This window comes from Maylandia zebra, linkage group LG19, assembly GCF_041146795.1.
Source record: "Maylandia zebra isolate NMK-2024a linkage group LG19, Mzebra_GT3a, whole genome shotgun sequence".
Taxonomy (NCBI): domain Eukaryota; kingdom Metazoa; phylum Chordata; class Actinopteri; order Cichliformes; family Cichlidae; genus Maylandia; species Maylandia zebra.
Window position 1 is genome coordinate 31,578,030 of NC_135185.1, and position 22,722 is coordinate 31,600,751.

Below are 22,722 nucleotides of genomic sequence, written 5' to 3' on the forward strand. Positions count from 1 at the left end.
TTTAGATGTTAAGTTGGATGTGAGCGAGTAACAAGACGCTTGCATTAAGTAGACCGCATTTTCAAACATGTAATGGGGTGGCTGTAGCTCACCCATTACATGAGCAGGTCATCCACTGATCGGAAGGTTGGTGGTTCGATTCCTGGCTTCCCCTAGCCTACATGCCAAATATCCTTGGGCAAGATACTAACCCCAAATTGCTCTCCGATCCATCGGAGTATGAATGTGTGTGAATGTTAGCTATATGAAGCACTTAGAAAGATGTGCTTGTGTGAATGGGTGAATGCACAAGTTGGGTAAAGTGCTTTGAGTGCTCAGATGAGTAGAAAAGCGCTATAAAAGAACCAGTCCATTTACCATAATGTCAGCGTTGTGATTTGGTCTCATGTCTTATGTCTCGGGAAATTGAAACTTATGACTCTTCCTCTGTAATGTCACTGAGTTCACAGCCCCTATAAGAAAATAAGTTTATTATTCATTTATTATCTTGACTTTTACTAAGTTAAAGCAGAAATGATTGGGATAAACCCACCTCAGAAATGTCAGCTCTGCTAAAAGGCCATCTTTAAGATCTTCCAAGCCTTTCTTCGATTTTCTCTGAACCTCAAACTCCACTTCTAGTTCTCTCAGAGTCTTTCTTAGTTTCTCCACAGTCTTCTGCATAAAATAAAAACATACTGTCATCTAGTTTTACTGAACATCTGTTCTATCCAACCTCTCTTGTACCTTATGTTGTGCAGTGCTCTCCTGCCGCTCTGTCTCCAAAAGAGTGATCCTCTGTTCCAGACATGATCTCTGCACCTCCAGCCTCTGTATCTCCTCTCTCAGAGGCTTCAGCCCGGCTCTCAGGTCCACTGCCTGCTCCCTGGTTTTTCTCAAAGCTTCCTCCCCAACCTGCCTTCTCTTCAGCAGAACCATGAGGCGAGGCTCGTACCAGCCTTCCAACATCTTCACACTGCCACTGAGCCTTCGCTGCAGTCTGATGGAGGCCTGGCGACACTGGCTGATGTCACTCATGGCCCTGGGCCTGCAAGGCTTAGTGGCCTGATCACGGAGGGAATTGAGCTGGTTCTGGTGGGCGTTTTCCAGCTGCACCAACTCCTGGGTCAGACTTTGAATTTGAGCCTTGAGTTCTTCCTATGAAGAGATGTAAAATAAGAATGAAAAGTATTACATTTGATAATGGAGGCTATTTTTATCTGTGGGTAAAAACATTCAACAAATAAAAGGATCCCATATAGCAAGAGAGTGGAAATGGAAACTACCCAGTAGCTTAGTTGGGTACATGAATTTATCTGATTGCTAATTTCTCTATAGGGTGCAAACAGTAGCTAGAACTAAAACAACAAGAACTCATACTCATGATACTCAAATAACTGAAAATCAAACCATAAACAAGCTGCAGCCATGATGACCCCAAGTTTTATATGATGTTGCTATACTAAGCAAACCTACACTACAGAAGTAAATCATCATTAAATGTAAAGCCTGTGGTTTCTACCTGAGTAACAGCAGACTGAGCCACCTCGTACTCCTGCTCGGCTAGCTTCACCTGGCTCTGGATGCAGTCTCTGGTTGTGGTGAACAGTTTCCTCTTTACCTGTTGCACATCCTCACAAACCGTAACATAATCCAGCTGAGCCAGAGCGAGAAGCTTGCGTGTTCCCTCCAGCTTCGCTCTCAGGTGCCCCACAACTTGCAGCATAGGTTCCTGCAGAACCAGAAGCTCCTGTATCAGCACATCTCTTTGCCTCTCTAGATGGGATACTCGCTGTATGCAGTACTCAAAGAGTTCACCCAAGCTCTCCATGTCCACCTGTTCCGAGCGTAGAATAGGATCTTGAGCAAATCTACCTAGTGTTTCAGAGTCTGTGCGGTTGCTCGGTGAGATATCTTCAGAAAATCTCAGTTGCACATGTGAGTCATCAGTAGATAACATGAAGTTCCCATCCTGTACTGAGCTTTGATCATCCATGAGAGAATCTAAGAAAACAAGGCGAGAGCCATTAAAAACAACACCTGGTAAGACTGTGGTTTTCAAAACACTTATTCCTTTACAGATTGTTAAGAGGAATGAACTGTAAAGGCAAACACATCAATCATTCTGATAGCTGTTAAAGTTGAGAGGCCTGTCCTAAAGCTTCACACTACAGAACCTTTCAACCTGTCAAATAATTAAAGAAACAGCTTTTATTAACATAGATGTGTACTTACGTTAACTGGCAGTCCGACTAAATGTTCAGGCAGTTACTGTGTTAGCACGGTTTTCTGTTAGAAAGAGGTCTGCAGTGTCTGTCTCCAGGAAAACGGAGGCACACTTTGTGTTTATTAATAACACTGAAGGCCTGGGAGAAACTCTATCTAAGACTCCCTCATGGGCTCACAAACTGTGTCAGTGCTGGAAGCAGACTCAGTGTGCTCTGGATGTGGCAGTTAGCGCATGTCCGGACCAGCCCGGGTGCCACAGAGAGCTATATTTACCCTTCTTCACAACCTGTTTCAATGTGTGTTTAAGAAGGTAGTGACATCATGGTGGAAAGCTGAGCTGAGCAATAACTTTCCACAAGTGTACCCCAGACTACCTTACAGGCAAAGGTGTCGACATTAGCAGGACCATGCATGCTTTTCAATTAATATCTTCCTCCAGGACTCAGCTCAGCTGACCAAGTTTGCATGGTTTATGTAACAGTATTTGTTTGAGGTGTTTTGCATACTGCCTATCACACTCCTCGCAGACAAGTGGAAACAAACACACACTCAGACATGTGAATATGGATTTAATGAAGGAGGTGATCGGAAAGATGTGAACATCTTTAAGTAATAAGGTATATTTTTTATTATATAATATTATTAAAATACAAAATTTCATGCTAGTAACTTTGGATATTTTCAAGGCTATCCAAAAGGTTAAAGAAGGACAAAGAACATTTTCTTTTTGTATTATTACAGTATTACAGTGCAAAAGTCTTGAGACACCCGTCGTTTCTTTATGTTTTGCTGGGAACGTGTGCAAACATACATGCGTGTGTACAGCTCTAACGAGCTTGAAAGTCAACATTTGGTGTGACCACCTCTATTCACCACGCAAGCTTTTATCTACAGTTTCTTTAAGTAGTCTTCATGAATAAAAAAAATGCAGACGTAAATACCTGAAACGTAAACTAACCGTGGGAAAATTAAGTTCCAGTTTCTCCCCAGTCTGCTCCATGCTATTAGCTCGTTATTCCTCGTTCCACCGCTAGATGTCGCCAAATCAACGGCCGCAGACCCGCGCGCTCACCTGAGTGTGCCCAGCCTCCGTCAGGTGGGACCTCGGGTCGACTGCGGCGCGACTTTTCTCGGTAGTCCCACATTTTTGCTTCAGTGAAGCGTCCGCAGACAAACGACGCTGACAGCAGAGGACACGCTCTCCTGGCACCTTAAACGCGAGGGCTGAAGCCGGGCGTGCAAACACATCCAGGCTGCAGTTGTTTCCTGAAGTTGAACTTTTCACGGAAATGCTTCACCTGGAGTTTTCCTTCGGGCGCTGAAAGTTTGGAGTTGGAGAACGAGGGCGAAGCAGGGCGACGCTTCAAATGGAGAGCGGCTAAATCAGTCTTTAAAGTTTCGTTACGGTACGTCTGACACTTCTTTTTTATCTGTCCAACTTAAGCGTCAGATTAATGGCTACCTTATTGTGTTGGCATTATTTTTATTTATTTATTTATTTTTTGTTGGAATTCCTGCTGGGAAAGTCCCTCGAAACTGAGCTGTGGCGTGAATTTTAGGAGAAAGGGTTTAATATTCCTGCGTAGGGAAAAAACAAACAGATAAGGATCAATATGATTGACTGGCTTTTGAAGGCGTGAAGAAAGTAGGTTTAGAAGTGAAGCTGTTATATCAGCACGATTTTTCTTCTTCTTCCTAATGCAGGTTTTTAATTATGGGCAACATAAGTACGGTAATTTTAGCCCAGAAGTAAAGAAAAATAGTCCATACATGTCAGAACCAGGGATCTCAAGTCTGTTAAAATAAAGTTTGGTTCAAATTGCAACTCCATGGCTAGATGTTGAGTATAGACATGTATGGAAAAACAAGGTGTGGGAGAGTTGCTTCTCAGCTAAGGGATCCTATACAGAGGTAATCTAAGACCTGTAGTGCTTCTCTTAGCTATGGAGCTCGTGACAATGAAGGGTATTGTGTTGGGTCCAGTCACTGATCCAGTAGCACACTCTTTACGGCATAGTCCCCTGACACTTCTTTTAATAAATGGCAGTTAACACGCACTTGATAACCCACTGCTTGCTGATTAACCCGAGGGAGATAACACGACCACCTTAGGACTCCCTCTCCCTTTCCCCCTTTTGGCTGTCTGCTGCAGCAGCATCTGCTGGACTTTGGTCTGGAATGAGCTTCCAATAATCAAAACTTCTCTGAAAAACCAATCAGCACTTTCAGTTGTTTGGGTTGTTTTTTTTTAGCTGCAGGTTTAGCTGTTATACCTTTCTAATAGGTGAGGCTGAGACTGAGCCATTTGTTTAAAAAGGGTGTGTCACATACTGGTGCTCCTTCTTGGCCAGCCTGCCATGCTTGGGCTTGTACCCATTACAGGTGCGTTGTGTAAGCACTTTTGGATGCATGGCGGAACCCGGTAGAAACCCGTGATTTGGGGAGGGGAGCAGATGTTAAGGCAGAGATGAGATGACAAAAGGCAAGGATGTGAGGAGATGGCCGGGATGAAGATTACACTGGGAGCTAAGGGGTGTAAGTGGACTCGGATCTTGGGTAAGCAGACAGGTAGGTGCAGCTGTTCAGCTGTGTGCTGTGTGCTGTGTGCTGACTGAGATCAGTGGAGGAAAGGGGAGAGCTGGCGGTCAAGAACGGCAACAAGAGGAGCAATCGAATGTTGCAAGAGACAAAATGCGCACGAGTGTGTGTGATCACCGAGTGACTGATTTCTGTGTGTCATGCAGGCCTGCAGAGAACGGAAACGCCTGACTGATGAGTGGAAGAAAGCAGGCCATTAATCAGAGAGATTAACTGATGATTAAGTTAATCAATGAGCTCTTATCAAGAGATGAAAAATCCAATCAGTGGCTGTTAGCCGGCCATCCAAGTCATCATGATTTACTCAATTTGGGACTGAGGCTGTTTACTTTAGTGTCTTTCTGAGGCTTCACATAAGTTGTGCTCTAAGCTCTTTCAAGTGTTTTTATTCCCACACTTGCCAGTGCCAAGCAACTGTCAGACGGAGTGAGCTTTAAACTGAAAGGATATTGTTTTGACTTGGGCTGAGCGGAGACACAAAGATGCCAGGATGTATTTTTAAACCTCGCTCTCCAGCTGTGTTTGCCTTTTCTGTGAGCTGGTCACTGCTGCTGCACAGCAGTTTCTTTTTATCTGCGTCTGACCTGTCAGTCCAGAGGTCTTTAAACTCTGCAGAGACTGCAGTCCAGACTTAGACCCCCAGCAACCCCTGGAGGCAAAGCAAACGAGACTTTGTCGCAACTCGCCAACTTTCCAGACTTTTTGTTTTCTCTTTAAATCCAGCTTTTGCATTGAAAAAGGTAAGCACTGGCATTCACACCTTACCTCTAGTTAAGATTATCATTTAATAGATATCACTTTGCTGTTGCCCACCTACAGTACCTCCATTTGCAATCTGCCCTGTTTCCATAGAAGTTAAAATATTGCATAAACACAGGGAACAACAATCTGGGCCAGCGCACACAACCACACATTATAATGTTATCTCAAAATGACTTCCATGCGCCAGCCATTATCCATTTGTCTTTCATGGCGCTGTCTCCTAGAAGGCCACTGCATGGGGTGAAAAAAAGGGGAATAGATGGAGGGGGTGAGGAGGTGTGTGTGTTTGATGCTGGGGGGGGATGAAAGCAGGATTGGAAAGAAGAGTTCCTCTGTCGGTAATTATAAATCTCTCAGGAATGCAGCTGCTGTTCTTACCAGACAAGCTGCTGCATGGCTACAGCGCCCTTGCAGCATGCCAAGTTGCATTTCCTTCCACAGATCTGTCTCTCTTTCTCGCACACACATGCACGCATACGTGCACGGACCATCTGTAACCGCCTTTAACCTCATAGCATTTTGGTTCATTTGTGTCATTATTGCCTTGCGGCGTTATTGTGTTTATTTGTATGACAGTTTCCTGAAACCGTCCCCTTTTTGGAGCAAACAGAAGAACCACAAAGATGTCACCTTTCAGCTCAAAAGATTGCATCTATGACATGTGTCTTCATGCTCCAGGTCCTGGATTGAAAGTTCTGCTAGACATTTGGAGCCATTATGTATTCAAAAATGTTTCTATTGAGTCTAAACCGAAAGAGGAGGTCGCTTCCTTTATGGTGGGTGTATGGTGAATGGTTTCCTCGAGATTCCCTCGGCCCATAAAACGTGTCTCATTTCACCGGCTGTCCCTGGTTTCAGTTGTGAAAACCGCCTTGAGATGTAGGAATTAAGTATTTCCAGTTTGTCTCTTATAGTGGCCACATCATCCATCACAGCAGCAGCGTTACTTGCACATCAAGTGTTTGCATGAATATGCTGAGTTCTAGTTCAGGCAAGGCAGCTTAAGTCTTAGCAGCACTCTTCTTTGTTTGATAATGCCCAAAGAAGACAGCCAACGCCCTGACAGATGCCTGCAGGTGCTGAACAGTAACACCAGTTTTCTCACTGCTAAACACTTGCTATTTAGCTACAGAATGGCTCTAAGTGTGAAAACTGATATTTTCCAAACTGGCTGTTACTGTAAACAACTTTCTGGTCTTTGAAAGAAGACTGGAACAGATCCAAAGCGCTCCTCCTCTCTCTAAAGGAGAATGAGCTTGTTGGTCTATTATGTTTCCTCTTCCTATGGTGACTAAACCATTTGCAGCCCGATCTTAACCTTGCTTGCTGCCAGCAAGGTTAAGATCGTGCCATGTGAAACCAACAGGTCAGGCATTAGATGTGAATGGCCTTCTGGTTAAACTGAGCCAGTCCTAGTTCAAACAAAGGTGGCTGTCTGTATCATTGCCACACCCTCTTGGCTTTGCCTTATCCCTGTGAGGCAGCAGAGTCTGCTCCATCAGCTTCCCTGTATGACTCACTGGAGTCAAAAGTTACACTTCCCCTAGCCCCCTCCTCCCCTCATCCCCCTTGCAACTACTTGTGAAATTCCTATTGCTCATATTTACGTGATAAGACTCCAGTTTAAAGGGAGTGTTGTGCGAAGTCGCTGTAATGCACAGATGGCTGTTGAAGTCAAAAAAGACAACAGTGATAGTTGTATTTGTGATACTCCACTTTGGCTCTGATCTGCTGAGGGTGTGTGCGCTTAACTTTAGTGTTTTGTTTTTTATTCCTGCCACAGCTAGCTTTCTGTCTTTTTTCTCTCCACGCTGGTTTGTCAAGGGAAGATGTTTGAAAGCTCTGTGGGGTATTATCCTTAATTTGTAACCACAGTTGCCTCAGGCAAGGCTGGTGTCATTGCTTTATGTTGCTGTAACTTAGCTGACCTGCCTGTTTAAATGTGGACACGAGACCTGGATTTGTTCTGGAATTCAATTTCCTGAGCTGGCTTTGACTGTTTAACCACAACATTGAAACCCACCTTCCTGATATCATTTAGGTCTCCCTCATGCCCACACTACAGCTCTTTATTCTAGGGGACATGGACAACTTTGGTCCTTGTGGGGTGGGGCCTTTGTGGATCAGGCTTGTTGCAGCATATCCCGAACAGACACAGAGAAGGAAGAGCATGGAAGTCGGGGTCAGTACCTTGTACTGTGTTGTTAGGCAGGTTTTTCTTTAGCTAGGACAGTGAGGGGTACAGATTTCAGAGGTGGCTGTTTATATCAATGATACACCCTCTTGTCTTTTCCTTGTCGTGATGAGGCAGTAGACAGTAAGGAGACAGTGAGGAGGACTGGACAGGCTGCAGCAAGATTTTCTTTTCAAATCAACCAGATGAGCTATTACAGTGGGAAACATTGCCATGCTGGGAGTTCTGCTGACACTGGGGAGTGCCATTGCCATGGAGTTGTGTACTTGATCTGCAGTAATGTTTGGATGGGTGGGACTGTGTAGCACCAAAGTGGTCAAAAACTACAAAATAAACAAAGAAATTCCATAAAATGCAGCAAAAACAATATACTGTTAGGAATAAAAGTAGTCTTTAATTAGTTTGATCTGTAAAATGACTGCGTATTTATTTACCTTTGAACATATGTAGACACTTGTGTATCTACTTTTTCTATTTAATTGTCTATTTATAAATTTAACTTTGTATGTACTTGGACATGAATAATGTTTTTTTTTTCTTTTATATTTCTGCTTCATTATGCAAATGAAGAATGATATTCAAAGTTTGTCATGAGGTCAGCTTTAACAACAACATTACAAAATAGTTAAAAAAAAATCAACAAATTACATGGGAAAGTAAATTTTAACCAAAGATAAACAAAAGCTAATTTAAACAAACTTATGTCCTTTTGAATAATTTCTCATATACTATTTGGTGCGTTAAATTGCATATTAGTTATGTATGTACTTCAGCCGCCACTGGTTTTAACATTGCGGCCAAATGGCGTATACTGTAGCGGTCGGTAGTCCATAATCAATAAATCGTCTTTCCAGATATGCTCAGTCTATTTGTCAAGAGTGTGTAAACTATTATCAGCTCCTGTTTACTTCATGCTGGTGTGTACACACTGCTGTCAATGTCAGTCGCTCTGTAGGTATTGACACACCACGTTGAGGTTTGCTGCGTTAGAGAAGTATCTCCTGTCCAACGCAAAGCTTGACGTCTTTTGTAAAGGATAAGTAAACAGCGTGTTGGAACACATGCCTGCTCTGGCAGGCTGGGGTTGGGTTTAAAAACCACAGCAGGTTTTGCGTGCGCACGCGCTCGTTTATGTGTGTGTGTCAGAGAGAGAGCGAGACGTGTAGAAAGGGCACACAGCTGTTTTTGTTTGTAAATCAGCTTATGTCTTGATTGTGATCTTTTCTGAATATATTATACACACACATGTGCTGTGTCACTACAAATCCTCCCAAATGCTCCGATTTTAGATTCTTTTGAGCCCTGAGTTTGTGTGTCAACTGTAACAAAGGTTTGGTGTTTAGTAATTGCTGGGGCAATAAAGCAGCTCTGTAATTAGCATTTTGATGGTTTATTTTGAAAAGTAATGGTGTGTTTAAAACTTATTTGCTAGAGAAAGAATTGTGATAGGAATTTTTAAAGTCTAAATAACCATTTAGTAAATTTCCTGATGAAAGAAAGAAAGAAACGGTTACTTTTTTTTTTTTTTTTTTTAAAGGAAACTCCACTGTGTACGTCACCAAATTAGATTTGTTTGTAAAATGAAAAATTGCAGGTTGCAATTGTGGCATGAGTCAACTCTTTGTGACCAGACTGCACAGACAGTGATCAGCTGGGTGGTCTCGTCTACATCCTAGACTTCTTAGTATTGCTCTGCTCCCTCTGAGGTGGAAGTAACACGAGAAGTTGTTGCACTCACTTCTTCTCCCATGAGAGGCGTCTTGATTATTGGCGGCTGAAGCCAATGCAGATGCATGGATGTTAGTCATGCCCTAATGACTGTAATTTGGAGCAGGAGAAACACAGGGCTTAGTGCGGGGAGAGGCCTTGTACTTTTCTCTGAAAAGGATGGATACCCTTTCTTTTTTACTAGCCTTTCACTGCAGCTCACTCCTCATGGGGCACCGGCTACACACACACACACACACACACTGGCACTTTGTCATTTCAGATGTGCGGCAGTGGATAACAAGTTCAGCTTGTCCAGATTAAGATAAACTCCTTCAAAAACACCCACATTATGTATAATGTTTAGAAAAGCTTTGAAGCTCTTCAAGTATTCATCTTAAGCCTCTCAGACTGAACTGCATACTTCAGGCATGAGTTCGGGTGCAAACTTCTTTCTGGTGAGGCCAGAAACTAAATTAATTCTGTTCTTTCTTCCATATAAGCGGCATTGTTTGGACTCAAATATCTCTGCAAGGACTGGCTTCATCAAGGATGAGTGCTGCCATCCAGATACTGCAAGTTGGAAGTGACGTCACTCTTGAGTTAGCACGTTCCAGAAAAAGCTAGGAAAAACAGGATTTGTTTGGGTTCTTAGCGAGGTAAAGTCATTCAGGTAGTACTAGAAATACAGCATAATATTTTCATGGACAGAACCTGATCAGTGATCTGCATAAAAAGACACATCATCTTTTAATTCAAGATTTAAAAAACAAGCAAAGAAACAAACTAAAAAAAATCAAAAATACTGTTTACATTCAGTGCTTCCATCTTCGATTGCCAGCTTGGGGTTGGTTGGTCTGCTCCAACTTTCTGAGTGTTTGAGTTCAGTGGGCGTTCTACAAAACATTTCCGGATGGGAACTCGGAATTTCTGAGCTCCAGTGACATTTTTGTGTCCTTCAGGATAAATCAGTGGACTTGAAAAATATCACCAGGTCAGAATTTAAACTGTTCATGGAAATACTTACAAAACACCCTGAGGGGTGTTCAAACATGGCCAGGCTTTCTTTCCATTAGCTGGTTTGACAAAACCTAAAGTCCTAATCGGAGGCAACAGATATCATGACAGCGGTTATCAACCTTTTCTGTTTAGACTGGCTTTCCGCTTCTCAGGCTCCGTGCACGGTCACATAGAAAGGTGTGTTACACACGTCACATGACTCTTCTTCCACATTAAATAATCCCTATGAGTGTCACATACTCACAGTTAAAGTTAGATAAGGATAAAGTGGTGATATAAATGGGTGAAAAAACATAGATAGAAAACCACAACCGCAAAATTCCACACTGTTTCAATGAATGCATGACGTCAATGCTACAGGAAAACACTAATTTTGGGTTATAATGTACCGAGGCACAGACTGCCAAAATAAGTTATATTTTTAACCATCCATATTGTTCTGTTTATCCAGTCTGGGGTTGTGTGAGGCAGGTATCTGTCCAAGCTGTCATAGAGTGAGAGGCAGGGTACGCCCTGGACAGGTCGCTAATCTATCACAGGGCACACACACATAGAGAGAAAACTATTCACGCAGCCAATTTGGAATCGCCAATTAACCTAACCACATGCATGTCTTTGGAGTGTGGGAGGAAGCCGGAATTCCTGGAGAGGACTCAGGCAGACACGGAGAGAACATCCAAACTGCACACAGAAAGGCCCCAGACTACATCTAAACCCAGGGCTGGTATGCTAACCACTGCACCACTATGATGGCCGGTATATTTGCTATTTATAATGTTGTTTATTTCTAATGTGACAGCTGCACATTAGAACTACGAAACGGAAAACCTAATATATTTAAACATTAAAGGTTACTGTCCCACAGCCTCATAAAAGAGACATGCATATCGCTTTAGTTTGTGGCAGATCCAAGGGAAATAATTTTTTTTCTAAGTGGGAAATGCCACGATTGGGTTCTAATCTGTGCTCTAGAAGCTGCAATTCCAGCAGTGCATCTTCTACTTAGATTCAAAAGCAGCCACAGTTGATGCAAGTCTGAAGTCACATTGGAGCTAATTTCAGTCTTAGTGCAACTACAGCAGGAGGAGCATGACGCCCCCCCCCCCCCTTTTTTTTTTTTTTTTTTTTGTAATATAAAAGTAATGACCATGGGATGGTCAAAAGGGATTGGGATGCAGACCTTAAGACCTTGATCCACATGTTAGATGTTTTTTTTAACTTCTGGGATTACTTCCCAGTTGGTGTTTAACACTCCAAACTGGCACCAACCTTAAGATTATATTAGTTTGAGTCAGGTGTAAAATGATGTTATATATTCCTTGTGTCATTTTCTTTACTCATGAGAATCCTACTTTGTCAAGATTTGACCCAAGACTAAAGAAAATGTTACTTAATAAACAGAATGTCAAACATCTGGTTTTAAAAGTGCACATCTGCTTAAATATCTTCCACATGATGCACCCAGACCAGAGTCGTCTCACTTCCCTGTTGCAGTTTTGATAATGAGAGGCTGTTTTGGAAAAAGTCCCATTTGTAAATCCTCAGAGAACACGACTTTGGGTTTGTGTGGTTTAGTTTCATGTCTCACCAACTTAAGGTTCAAAGTCTTTCTAGAAACATGTTTGGCTGTGTTACTCACACGTTACTTAAATCTTTTTGGAAAAAGCAGCACAGCAGCCAAAGAAACAACTTATGCCTGAACTTTGTCGACTGCACCGGGGGATTCATAATTTACTCGCTCAGACTCAACTCCCACCTTCCCTAATTCTTTGTCTGCTTACAAGCTCCTGTCATCTTAAGAGTTTGTCCCTATTTTCAGACTATGATTTGGACATAAGCATCTAATAAAACCGCAGCTGGAAAAAGTCCAGTGTAAGCTTACAGATCCCCAGGAGCAGGGCTGGGAAATCTGCCTCAGAGTAGCGAAGTTTAACAAGGTGACGGGCGGAGGAAGGAAGCAAAGCGATGAGCTCATTCAGCGGGTGATGAATAAAACAATAGTAAAGGAAAACAATGAGGGATGACAATAAAGTGCGTGAATGGACACACTCACTGGTTGCTGTTAATTTTGTGTCTTTTTGCTCTTCTTAGCGTGCTGCTGTGCCTGTATGTATGCAGTGCGTGAGCTTACGGGTGTGGCTTTGTGAATTATGACTCCACGTTATGGAATGAAGGGAGCGGTGCCAGTTCTTTCTTTGTAGAGCTGAAGTTTGGTTTAGAGGCTGGAGGGGGTCTGTGTAGGATAGAGTGTGCTGGCCGAATGAGCAGTGACCACGGAGACACACAAACACAAACACAGGAGGAGTGGTCTGAGTAAAATAGACTTTGCTACCAGGGATACATGTTGGATATATTTGTAGTCGTTTTTAGGTTTTGCTGCCCAGAGTTGTGCCTCTGTGCTTATGAAGAGTTTAAAATTTTCTGTTGTCTGTGTGGTTGTTTGTTGCTTTGGATCTACGTTAGCCACCAACAACGTAGCAATTGTTCTCCCTGGTAATCATTACATCATAAAATCAAGCTATTGTAAATACATAATTAAGCAGCTGAACCAATGATGCAAATAAATGCAAGGCTAAAAGTCCATCCATCCTATTATCATGAATGTCATATTTTTACAAGTGCACCGAGGGACCCTATTTAACTTTGACCACTGACCACTAAGTAGAAATTTGTGGCAAAGGTCAAGGACACTAAAGGCCTCACATAACATCATTTTCATTCCAACGTTTGCCACAAACATGATTTTAACTTGATGAATTGATGACATTATTTATCTCTGAGGTCAAAGGTGAAAGGTCAGCTACGTTATGAAATGATAGCTCATCATTAGCTAGTGCCATAACAGAGGGGCCAGTGCTCATCTTGAAGCTGTGGTTACAGTATAAATGTTCTGATGTCATGGTTGCAACTTTGTGCTGACCAAGTTTAGATGCACCTAATTCCTTCCTTCAAAGTCTTGCCTGCTTGTGTTGCATGAACCTGGATAGAAATGGATTCAAACTGTAGCTTGTCTGGTCGGTGCAGGCAAAGGCGTTAATTCTAGATTTGTAGTGTCAAGCTTTTCCGAAAGCATTACCGCAAGCTTTAACTTGAAATTTAAACAACACACATGTGGAAGTATATGACAATAAGGGATATTTATCTTTTGATTTTTCAGGAAATCAAACTAAGAAAGTACACTTATTGTAAGAACACTGAATTTTGGAATTTCTTGAGTTAAAGGGTTTCTATGCTGAACCCAACTTTCTGTTATGCAGTAAGTTGAGTTTTCTTAATGACAGGGCAGCTCTGACAAGTAGTAAAGGTAACATTTTGTCAACTTTTCATTCAAAACTCACTGTGACTGATTTATCACCTTAAGTAGGCCTCTACTTAAGGTGAGGCCTACTTAAGGTGTAGGGGCGACCGTGGCTCAGGGGGTTGGGAAGCGTATCTGTAACCGGAAGGTCGCCGGTTCGATCCCCGGGCTCTCTGCCCTGGTCATTGTGTCCTTGGGCAAGACACTTTACCCTGCCGCCTACTGGTGTGGGCCAGAGGGGCGCGATATGGCAGCCTCGCTTCTGTCAGTCTGCCCCAGGGCAGCTGTAGCTACAACCGTAGCTGCCTCCACCAGTGTGTGAATGTGAGAGTGAATGAATAGTGGAATTGTAAAGCACTTTGGGTGCCTTGAAAAGTGCTATATAAATCCAATCCATTATTATTATTACTCTCTGCAAGCTGATTGTTACTGTGATTGGGGAAAAACAGTGGGAGAGAGTTTTCAGGTCTTTATTCTCTCTTCTTGAGTGCTGGTGCATGTGTTGCTTGGATGAGAACTAAAATGTAATATCTTTCCTGTTTCTCAGGGTGCTCCAGTGTGAGGTGGGATGTCAAACCGTGACTCACTGGGGTTTGGGGACCTGCTTCCCCAGGACGTGGTCAACATTTTTGCTCACGAGAAGCACAGCAAAAAGGGGCGGAAGAAGCGCACTCGTTCCCTGGGTCGCGCTTTGGGCTGGCTGAAGGGTAAGAGGAGGAAGAATCTCAGCCTGAATGAGAAGAACCCCGGGCTGGGTCCTGCTCTGGACCTGGCTTTGGATGGGCACTCTGCTGGGAATCAGGGTGGACACAAGGGAGGACAGAAGTCTGGAAGGCAGGCTCATCTGCAGGGCAACAGCCATGGTAAAATCCCACATGGTCTCATTTTATGAACTATTTTAATTATCAGTCTAAACATTGTTTAATTTTAAGTTTCCCATTGTGTTTTATACTTTTTATTTCATATTATTTCACCTTAGAACTCAGTTTTTTCTTGTCCATAAACATATAAATTACGTATAGCTCAGTTTTCAGTAAGACAGTCTGTAGTTTCTCTTCTACTGCATCTTAATTTAAGCAGGTTAGTCACAATTTTGGACATCTAACCATCCTTCATAAAGTCTATTCTTGCACTGCAAATTATAACATAAGGTACCTTTGACAGACATCCATCCATCCATCCATCCATCTTCATCCGCTTATCCGAGGTCAGGTCGCGGGGGTAGCAGCCTAAGCAAAGAGGTCCAGACCTCCCTCTCCCCAGCCACCTCCTCCAGCTTGTCCGGGGGAATACCAAGGCGTTCCCAGGCCAGCCGAGAGATATAATCTCTCCAGCGTGTCCTGGGTCTGCCCCGGGGCCTCCTCCCGGTGGGACATGCCTGGAACACCTCGCCCAGGAGGCGCCCAGGGGGCATCCTTGCCAGATGCCCGAACCACCTCAGCTGGCTCCTTTCGATGTGGAGCAGCAGCTGCTCTACTCTAAGCCCCTCCCGGATGGCCGAACTTCTCACCCTATCTCTAAGGGAGAGGCCAGCCACCCTTCGGAGGAAGCTCATTTCCGCCGCTTGTATCCGCGATCTCGTTCTTTCGGTCACTACCCACAGCTCGTGGCCATAGGTGAGGGTAGGGACGTAGATCGACCGGTAAATTGAGAGCTTCGCTTTTACACTCAGCTCCCTCTTCACCACGACTGACCGGTGCAGCGTCCGCATTACTGCAGCCGCAGCCCCAATCCGTCTGTCGATCTCCAGCTCCCTTCTCCCATCACTCGCGAACAAGACCCCGAGATACTTGAACTCCTCCACTTGGGGCAGGAACTCATCCCCGACCCGGAGTGGGCACTCCACCCTTTTCCGGCTGAGAACCATGGCCTCAGATTTGGAGGTGCTGATCCTCATTCCCGCTGCGTTACACTCGGCTGCGAACCGCTCCAGTGCGAGCTGGAGGCCCTCACCCGATGAAGCCAACAGAACCACATCATCCGCAAAAATCAGAGATGAGATTCTGAGGCCACCAAAGCGAAAGCCCTCCGCCACTTGGCTGCGCCTAGAAATCCTGTCCATAAAAATTATGAACAGAACCGGAGACAAAGGGCAGCCTTGGCGGAGCCCATCACCCACCGGGAACGAGTCCGACTTATTGCCGGCAATGCGAACCAAGCTCTTGCAACGGTTGTATAGGGATTGAATGGCCCGTAGCAATGGGCCAGACACCCCATACTCGCGCAACACCTCCCACAGGACGCCCCGAGGGACACGGTCGAATGCCTTCTCCAGGTCCACAAAACACATGTAGACTGGTTGGGCAAACTCCCATGCACCCTCAAGTATCCTCGAGAGGACAAAGAGCTGGTCCAGTGTTCCGCGACCAGGACGAAAACCGCATTGTTCCTCCTGTATCCGAGGTTCGACTAGCGGACGAACCCTCCTCTCCAGCACCCTGGCATAGACTTTCCCGGGGAGGCTGAGGAGTGTGATCCCCCTGTAGTTGGAACACACCCTCCGGTCCCCCTTCTTGAAGATGGGGACCACCACCCCGGTCTGCCAGTCCACAGGTACTGCCCCTGATCTCCACGCAACATTGCAGAGACGTGTCAACCAAGACAGCCCTACAACGTCCAGAGCCTTCAGGAACTCGGGGCGGACCTCATCGACACCAGGGGCTCTGCCACCAAGGAGTTGTTTAACTGCCTCAGTGACCTCGCCCCCGGAAATCGGTGGGTCACACCCCTCATCCCCAGACTCTGCTTCCTCCCCGGAAGACGTGTCAGTGGGATTAAGGAGGTCCTCGAAGTATTCCTTCCACCGCCCGACAATTTTCTCAGTCGACGTCAACAGCGCTCCGCCAGCACTATACACAGTGCAGGTAGAGCACCGCTTTCCCCTCCTGAGACGCCTGACGGTTTGCCAGAATCTCTTCGAGGCAGTCCGAAAGTCTTTTTCCATGGCCTCTCCGAACTCCTCCCACACCCGAGTTTTTGCTTCAGCCACTGCCCGAGCCGCATTCCGCTTGGCCTGTCGATACCTGTCGGCTGCCTCCGGAGTCCCACAGGCTAACCAAGCCCGATAGGCCTCCTTCTTCAGCCTGGTGGCTCCCTTCACCTCTGGTGTCCACCATTTGGTTCGGGGATTACCACCACGGCAGGCACCAACCACCTTGCGGCCGCAGCTCAATGCAGCAGCTTCGGCAATGGAGACGCTGAACATGGTCCATTCGGACTCAATGTCCCCAGTCTCCCTCGGAATGCTGTTGAAGCTCTGCCGGAGGTGTGCGTTGAAGATCTCGCGGACTGGGGCCTCTGCTAGACGTTCCCAGCACACCCTCACTACGCGTTTAGGTGCACCAGGTCTGTCCAGCGTCCTCCCCCGCCACCTGATCCAACTCACCACCAGGTGGTGATCAGTTGACAGCTCAGCCCCTCTCTTTACCCGAGTGTCCAGAACATATGGTCGCAGGTCTGGTGATACGATTACAAAATCGATCATCGACCTACGGCCTAGAGCATCCTGGTGCCACGTGCACTTATGGACACTCTTATGTTCGAACAGGGTGTTCGTTATGGCCAAACTGTGATTAGCACAGAAGTCCAATAACAAAGCACCGCTCGGGTTCAGATCAGGGAGGCCGTTCCTCCCAATCACGCCCCTCCAGGTCTCGCTGTCGTTACCCACGTGAGCATTGAAGTCTCCCAGCAGGACAACAGAGTCTCCAGGTGGAGCACCTTCCAGCACCCCCCCCAGGGACTCTAAGAAGGCTGGGTACTCCGAACTGCCACTCGGCGCATAAGCGCAGATGACAGTCAGGACCCGTTCCCCGACCCTAAGGCGCAGGGAACAAACCCTCTCGTCCACCGGGAAAAACCCCAACGTACCGGCAGCAAGCCGAGGGGATATAAGAATACCCACCCCAGCCCGCCGCCTCTCACCAGGGGCAACTCCAGACTGAGACAGAGTCCAGCCCCTCTCCAGGAGACTGGTTCCAGAGCCCAGACAATGCGTAGAGGTGAGCCCAACTATATCTAGCCGGTACCTCTCAACCTCACGCACCAACTCAGGCTCCTTCCCCACCAGAGAGGTGACATTCCATGTCCCTATTGCCAGTCTTGGCAGCCGGGGGTCGGTCCGCCAGGGCCTCCGCTCCTGGCCGCCACCCGGCTCACAATGCACCCGACCCCTATGGCGCCTCCTGCGGGTGGTGGGCCTGCGGGAGGATGGGCCCATGTCTCCTCTTCGGGCTGTGCCCGGCCGGGCCCCATGGACTAAGGCCCGGCCACCAGACGCTCGCCCTCGGGCACCCTCCCCGGGCCTGGCTCCAGGGCGGGGCCCCGGTAACCCTATCCCGGGCAGGGTAAACTGTTCCCTCGATATTCTTTTCATGGGGGTCTTCTGAATCGCTCTTTGTCTGGTCCCTCACCCAGGACCAGTTTGCCATGGGAGACCCTACCAGGGGGCAAAAGCCCCCAGACAACATAGCCCCTGGGATCCCTGGGACACACAAACCCCTCCACCACGATAAGGTAGCGATTCAAGGAGGAGCTTTGACAGACATGCAAATCCAAAACATAAATCATGCTTATTGTTGTGCTGATAAATTCCCCGTCTCCATTGAGGCCGTGCCAGTTGATCTACATTTTGTACTGACATGAATCAGCCAAACATGTACCTGTCAGGAAGGAATGACTCTTAAAATGTAAAGTCACCCAGACTAAGTACATTACGACAAGGTGAAGTGATTTGTTGTTGCACCAGTTTAGAGCATTATGTTCTTTTAATGTGTCATCTGTGATGGATAAAGACAAAGTCCTGGGAACCAGCTTGATATCCTGCGTATCGGTTCCCAGGTATGTTTGCTTGCTTTCTGAAGGGATGTTTAAACAGACTGACTTACTCCTCGCCTTCTGACCTTCAGCACACTTTGTTTGCTGTGAAGAAATCTGTCCATCCTGTTCTGTGACTCCATTGCTTGCTTACCTTGTCTTCAGGTTACATGGGAGCACTGTGGCACACTTTCAAACAGGACAGACTCTAAGCGGATAGTGGGGTTTAATCTCACAGTCACCAGCTTCAGTAAAGGCAGTACATAAGATCTCTTAAAGGGGACCTTTTTTGCTTTTCTTTAATTTTCTATCATCTTTGTAGTATGCACTGTTAAAATGGTGAATGCGCATATTAAACAGAGCCCAAGCCTGAAATAATGAGGACATGTGCAAGTGATCCTAGTAAACAAAAGCTAAACAACAACCCCGCCTATCTGCTGTCAAGGCATTCAGTTTGTGAGAGGCAGCCAGTCAGAAGATAGCCTCCCCCTTGGATGACTGCTAGGGGTAACACTTGTTTCTCTTTTTTGAACTGAGTGGCTTCTTTCATATTTTAGGCCTTCCCAAACAAAATGACTGGGTGTGTGTCAGAAATTAGTGAGGTTGATCTCTGCCTTACTAAAGCTACCCTTGGAGAAATCATGTCATCAAACCAGGTGTCAAAACTCGTCATTAAAGCTACAAAGGAGATCGTCAGACGTCGTCTTTATGGGGGGAAAGTGCTGAAATGGCTTCATTCTCGTGCCATTTGTTCTAGTAGAATCCATGACTAAAAGTATGGAGCTGGGAATGAGCACACTAGGTCTCCTTTAAGCTGAGCTGTACTCTGCAGATCTTGTTGCAGCTTGCAGAGGTGCAGCAATATACCAGTCCTGTTTTTTTCTCTGTGAACACTATTGTCTTCAGCATAGTCTGGTGGGAACAGTGGGTGCTAACGTTAGTTTTATACCCTGATTAATCACACCTATATGCAGTCAGACCTGAAACGCGAAAACATTCCACAAACAAGCGGAACCTTGTTTTAGTGAGACTGCTTATGCTAAAACCATGAAAGTACAAATGGTGTTTCATTTGCTCAGGGCTGTTTAACGTGTCTTTGTCTGGCAGTGCTTATGCAGTCTTGCCTAATTAGTTTACGACAGAGGAGGTTCCTCTTGTTTCTTGTAGTTGGACCTGTAATCTCGGTGCAATGGTGAGAGGGATCGGGGATTTCCATAAGATCCAGACCCCTTCAGTCTGACATCGTCTAACTATACCCAAAACATTAGACGAATATGTATAGACTTGTTTTCAGTCACATCTGTGGATTCGGGAGATCATAAATGAATGCATGCATAAAGACGTCAGTACATTTTGTTACTGCGTCACACAATCTTTGCACTTTGTTGAGCCACTCGTGTTAGGTCCCAGCAGTTTTTGTTTAAAAAGTAAATTCTAAAGTGAGATAAGGCATTTCTGCTCTGCCAAGGTTGGCATAGAGGCTGACTCCCACACTGGGCATGGGTCAAGAATGTCTCCACTACACTTCTGAATAAACACACTCGACTAGAGATGCATAAAACCACTACTTTTTGGATTTTTTTTTTAAAAAAGAAGAAAGTTGGACGGACATTATTGTGAAAGCAATCTCAGAAAATGTTTTTAATGGTATAAATTTAGCCTAAAGGTTGCATAAATTTATCTTTGGAAAGCCAGGGTTCTTAACTGTTAACTGTGATTCATGTGCCAGGTATAGATGTATGCTGCTATTGAGCCCTTAGCAATGAACATGGCGTGTGTATGCCGTGCCGATTGTTGGTGCTGGCAACAACCGCTGCAAGCTTCTCAGCAGACGCTTCCTCAGATTAGAGAAGGAGCTCAGCGTTCCCAAAACGCATCCAGAGGAGGTTTATTACGGAAGCAAGATGTGGTGCAATGTAACACATTTGCCCAGAAAATTTAATACCACCAGCTGAGCCCCTGATGATGATCTGTGTTGATGCCAGAGGGGCCTCCTGCCCAATAAATGCCTGGTATGGCAGGCATTGTGCCAGTTAATTAAAAGCCATGCCAGGACTGTTACAGTGAGGGAGGAACAAGGTGTTCTGCTTTTTCTGATCTCTCCATGAATACTGTTTCTTTCTGCACTGAAACACTGTACACATACAGGTCAGAGGATATGAGACAAGAGTGTAGGGATGCCTATCAGAGCACAATACCTTCTGTTAATAAAAGAGAATGTGACAATTTTTGGCGTTGGCGACAGGCACAATGTAGCTTGAGTGCCAGTGCATTTTTTTTAAATTAGATATTGTCACCTTAAAGGTACAGTCAGTAATGTTTTGAGGTTATTTAATAGAAAAGAAGGATACCTGTATTCATAAATATAAACAGAATAGGGTGTAATTACATCTCGCAACAAACTAAGGCATTCTAATAAACTTATAATTTGTCTTTTAAAAATAAATAGGAGTTGGTTTGTGGTGTAAGGAAGTCACGATGTTCCTTCTTCATATTTGAATACAGTGTTTGAGAAGGACCTCTCCTTTTAGACTAGAGGTGTTTTACGTATGTGGCTAGAGACCAGCCACATACATGCTGTAGTTGTAAGTGTTTGTGTGCCGTCATGGGAAGTTTAAAAATGTGCCTGCACCTTCTGACTCAGGGCATCAAGGGCTATACCTATGTTTTATTGTCAGAGCATAGGTTACCTTAACCAAAGAAGTGAAAATGCAAGAAGGCAAAAGACAACACCACTGGCATCCTAAAAATCCTCTTTCTCCTCAACTCAAGCCTTGTCTTCTGAACTGGAGTTAGGCCTCTAACGCACAAACGTGCACAAACATGCTTATTTTACCCAATATTGTTGCAGTTATTTAATGTCAGCAGATCAGAAAAGAGCTGGCTAAAAAACAACAGCTGGTTATAATCTAACATTATACCAGCTAATATTAGTCTCGAGTGTCCCACTTCCCCAATGATAAACAGTTTAATTACATTCTCAAGACTTTATGCTGTGTCCCAGATACTGCAACTTGGATGTTGGAGCATTTTTCAGAAAAAGTGAGGAAAAGCAGGATTTGTTTTGTGATTCATGTATCACTAGCAAAATTTTTTTTTTGCATTTAAAACAATTGCATCATGTTCATGTATAGAATATGATCAGTGCTCTGTGTATAGCTTATTTGGTGATTCATAAATACACAACAGTGGCCGTACAGATAAAAAGTACTGTTTGTGTTCAGTGCTGTAATCTTTGATTGCTAATTCAGGTTTGGTGGGGCTGCTCCGACCTTCCAAGTGGGAAATCTGAGTTGAGAAGGCTTCCGAGACTTACATTTTGACTGGGAACTTGGAAATTTCAACTTCCAGCTTATTCGGCCATGCAGCAAATGGTAACTAATAGATGCTAATAGTAGCGAACAGTGGCAAACAAAGTAGTGCTACTGACAATTCAGTAAACAGTCATCTTAGTATGTTTCATGTGTGGTGAAACATTTTACATACTGTAACTTTAAGTTTTAGAAAGAAGTTGATGGTCTTTTCCTGCAACATTTAGACATTTTATGTGCCAAACCATTATCAGTGTGGGAAGTACCTGTTGACCGTCAACCTCACAGCTTAAAGACCTTAAAAGCTCTTCTGCTCATCTCTAGTGACTGATACCACAGGATACCTTCAGAGGTCTGGAACAATGGTCAGATGTAGTAGTAGCCATGATAATGCATTAGTTAGCGCTATCACCTTAAAAGAAGGCGGTTCCGTGTTTGAATGTCCTGCTTGGGTCTTTCTGTATGGAGTCTGCATGAATGGATGGTAAAAATGTAACTTGTAGTCCAAAGCATTTTGAGTGTTGTGTAACAAAAAGGTGCTGTGTGAAAATGTGAGGACATTTACTTCTAGTGACGTGATGAATGCCAGTTCATTCTCCCAGTCCTGACAACAGCTGTGTTGGGGTACACAATATTGTTGAGTTGTCTGTCCATATGTGTAAACTGTATGCCCGTCCCATTCTCAAATCAAATCAAATCAAATCAAATCAAATCACTTTTATTGTCACATCACATGTGCAGGTACATTGGTACAGCACATGTGAGTGAAATTCTTGTGAATTTTGAAGCAGGCTGGGACTACAGACAGA

The 22,722-nt window shown here is 44.8% G+C and overlaps 2 protein-coding genes across 5 annotated transcripts in view; one reads left to right on the forward strand and one right to left on the reverse strand.

Moving 5' to 3' along the window:
• Positions 1-28: 28 nt before the first annotated feature.
• LOC101480825 (syncoilin) lies at positions 29-3,316 on the reverse strand. Of its 2 annotated transcripts, none has more exons than XM_076877472.1 (5): positions 3,167-3,316; positions 1,502-1,983; positions 727-1,137; positions 533-657; positions 29-452 (listed from the first exon to the last, which is right to left on the reverse strand). In XM_076877472.1, exons 2-5 carry the CDS (start codon positions 1,973-1,975, stop codon positions 413-415), a joined length of 1,050 nt encoding a protein of 349 aa, XP_076733587.1. In that variant the 5' UTR covers positions 1,976-1,983; positions 3,167-3,316; the 3' UTR covers positions 29-412. The 2 variants fall into 2 exon arrangements, with proteins under 2 accessions (XP_076733587.1, XP_004540888.2); XM_004540831.4 differs by lacking the exon at positions 3,167-3,316 and adding an exon at positions 2,215-2,391.
• Positions 3,317-3,381: 65 nt separating this feature from the next.
• Positions 3,382-22,722, forward strand: part of LOC101481102 (uncharacterized) — a 35,671-nt gene continuing 16,330 nt past the window's right edge. Inside the window, exons 1-2 of one of the 3 annotated variants that reach the window (XM_004540832.3) lie at positions 3,382-3,614; positions 14,335-14,650. In XM_004540832.3, coding sequence (XP_004540889.2) covers positions 14,356-14,650 — 295 coding nt within the window. In that variant the 5' untranslated portion in view covers positions 3,382-3,614; positions 14,335-14,355. Of the gene's footprint in view, positions 3,615-4,597; positions 4,777-14,334; positions 14,651-22,722 lie in introns of those variants that run through there. The other 2 variants (XM_076877470.1, XM_076877471.1) reach the window with 2 other exon arrangements.

Bases quoted from the DNA above. Each gene is read 5' to 3' on its own strand.
- LOC101480825 (XM_076877472.1), bottom strand. From the start codon at position 1,975: ATGGATGATCAAAGCTCAGTACAGGATGGGAACTTCATGTTATCTACT. The intron at 658-726 runs GTACAAGAGAGG...TATTTTATGCAG, and splicing joins AGAGCACTGCACAACATAAG to AAGACTGTGGAGAAACTAAG. The intron at 453-532 runs GTGGGTTTATCC...ATTTTCTTATAG, and splicing joins GCAGAGCTGACATTTCTGAG to GGGCTGTGAACTCAGTGACA.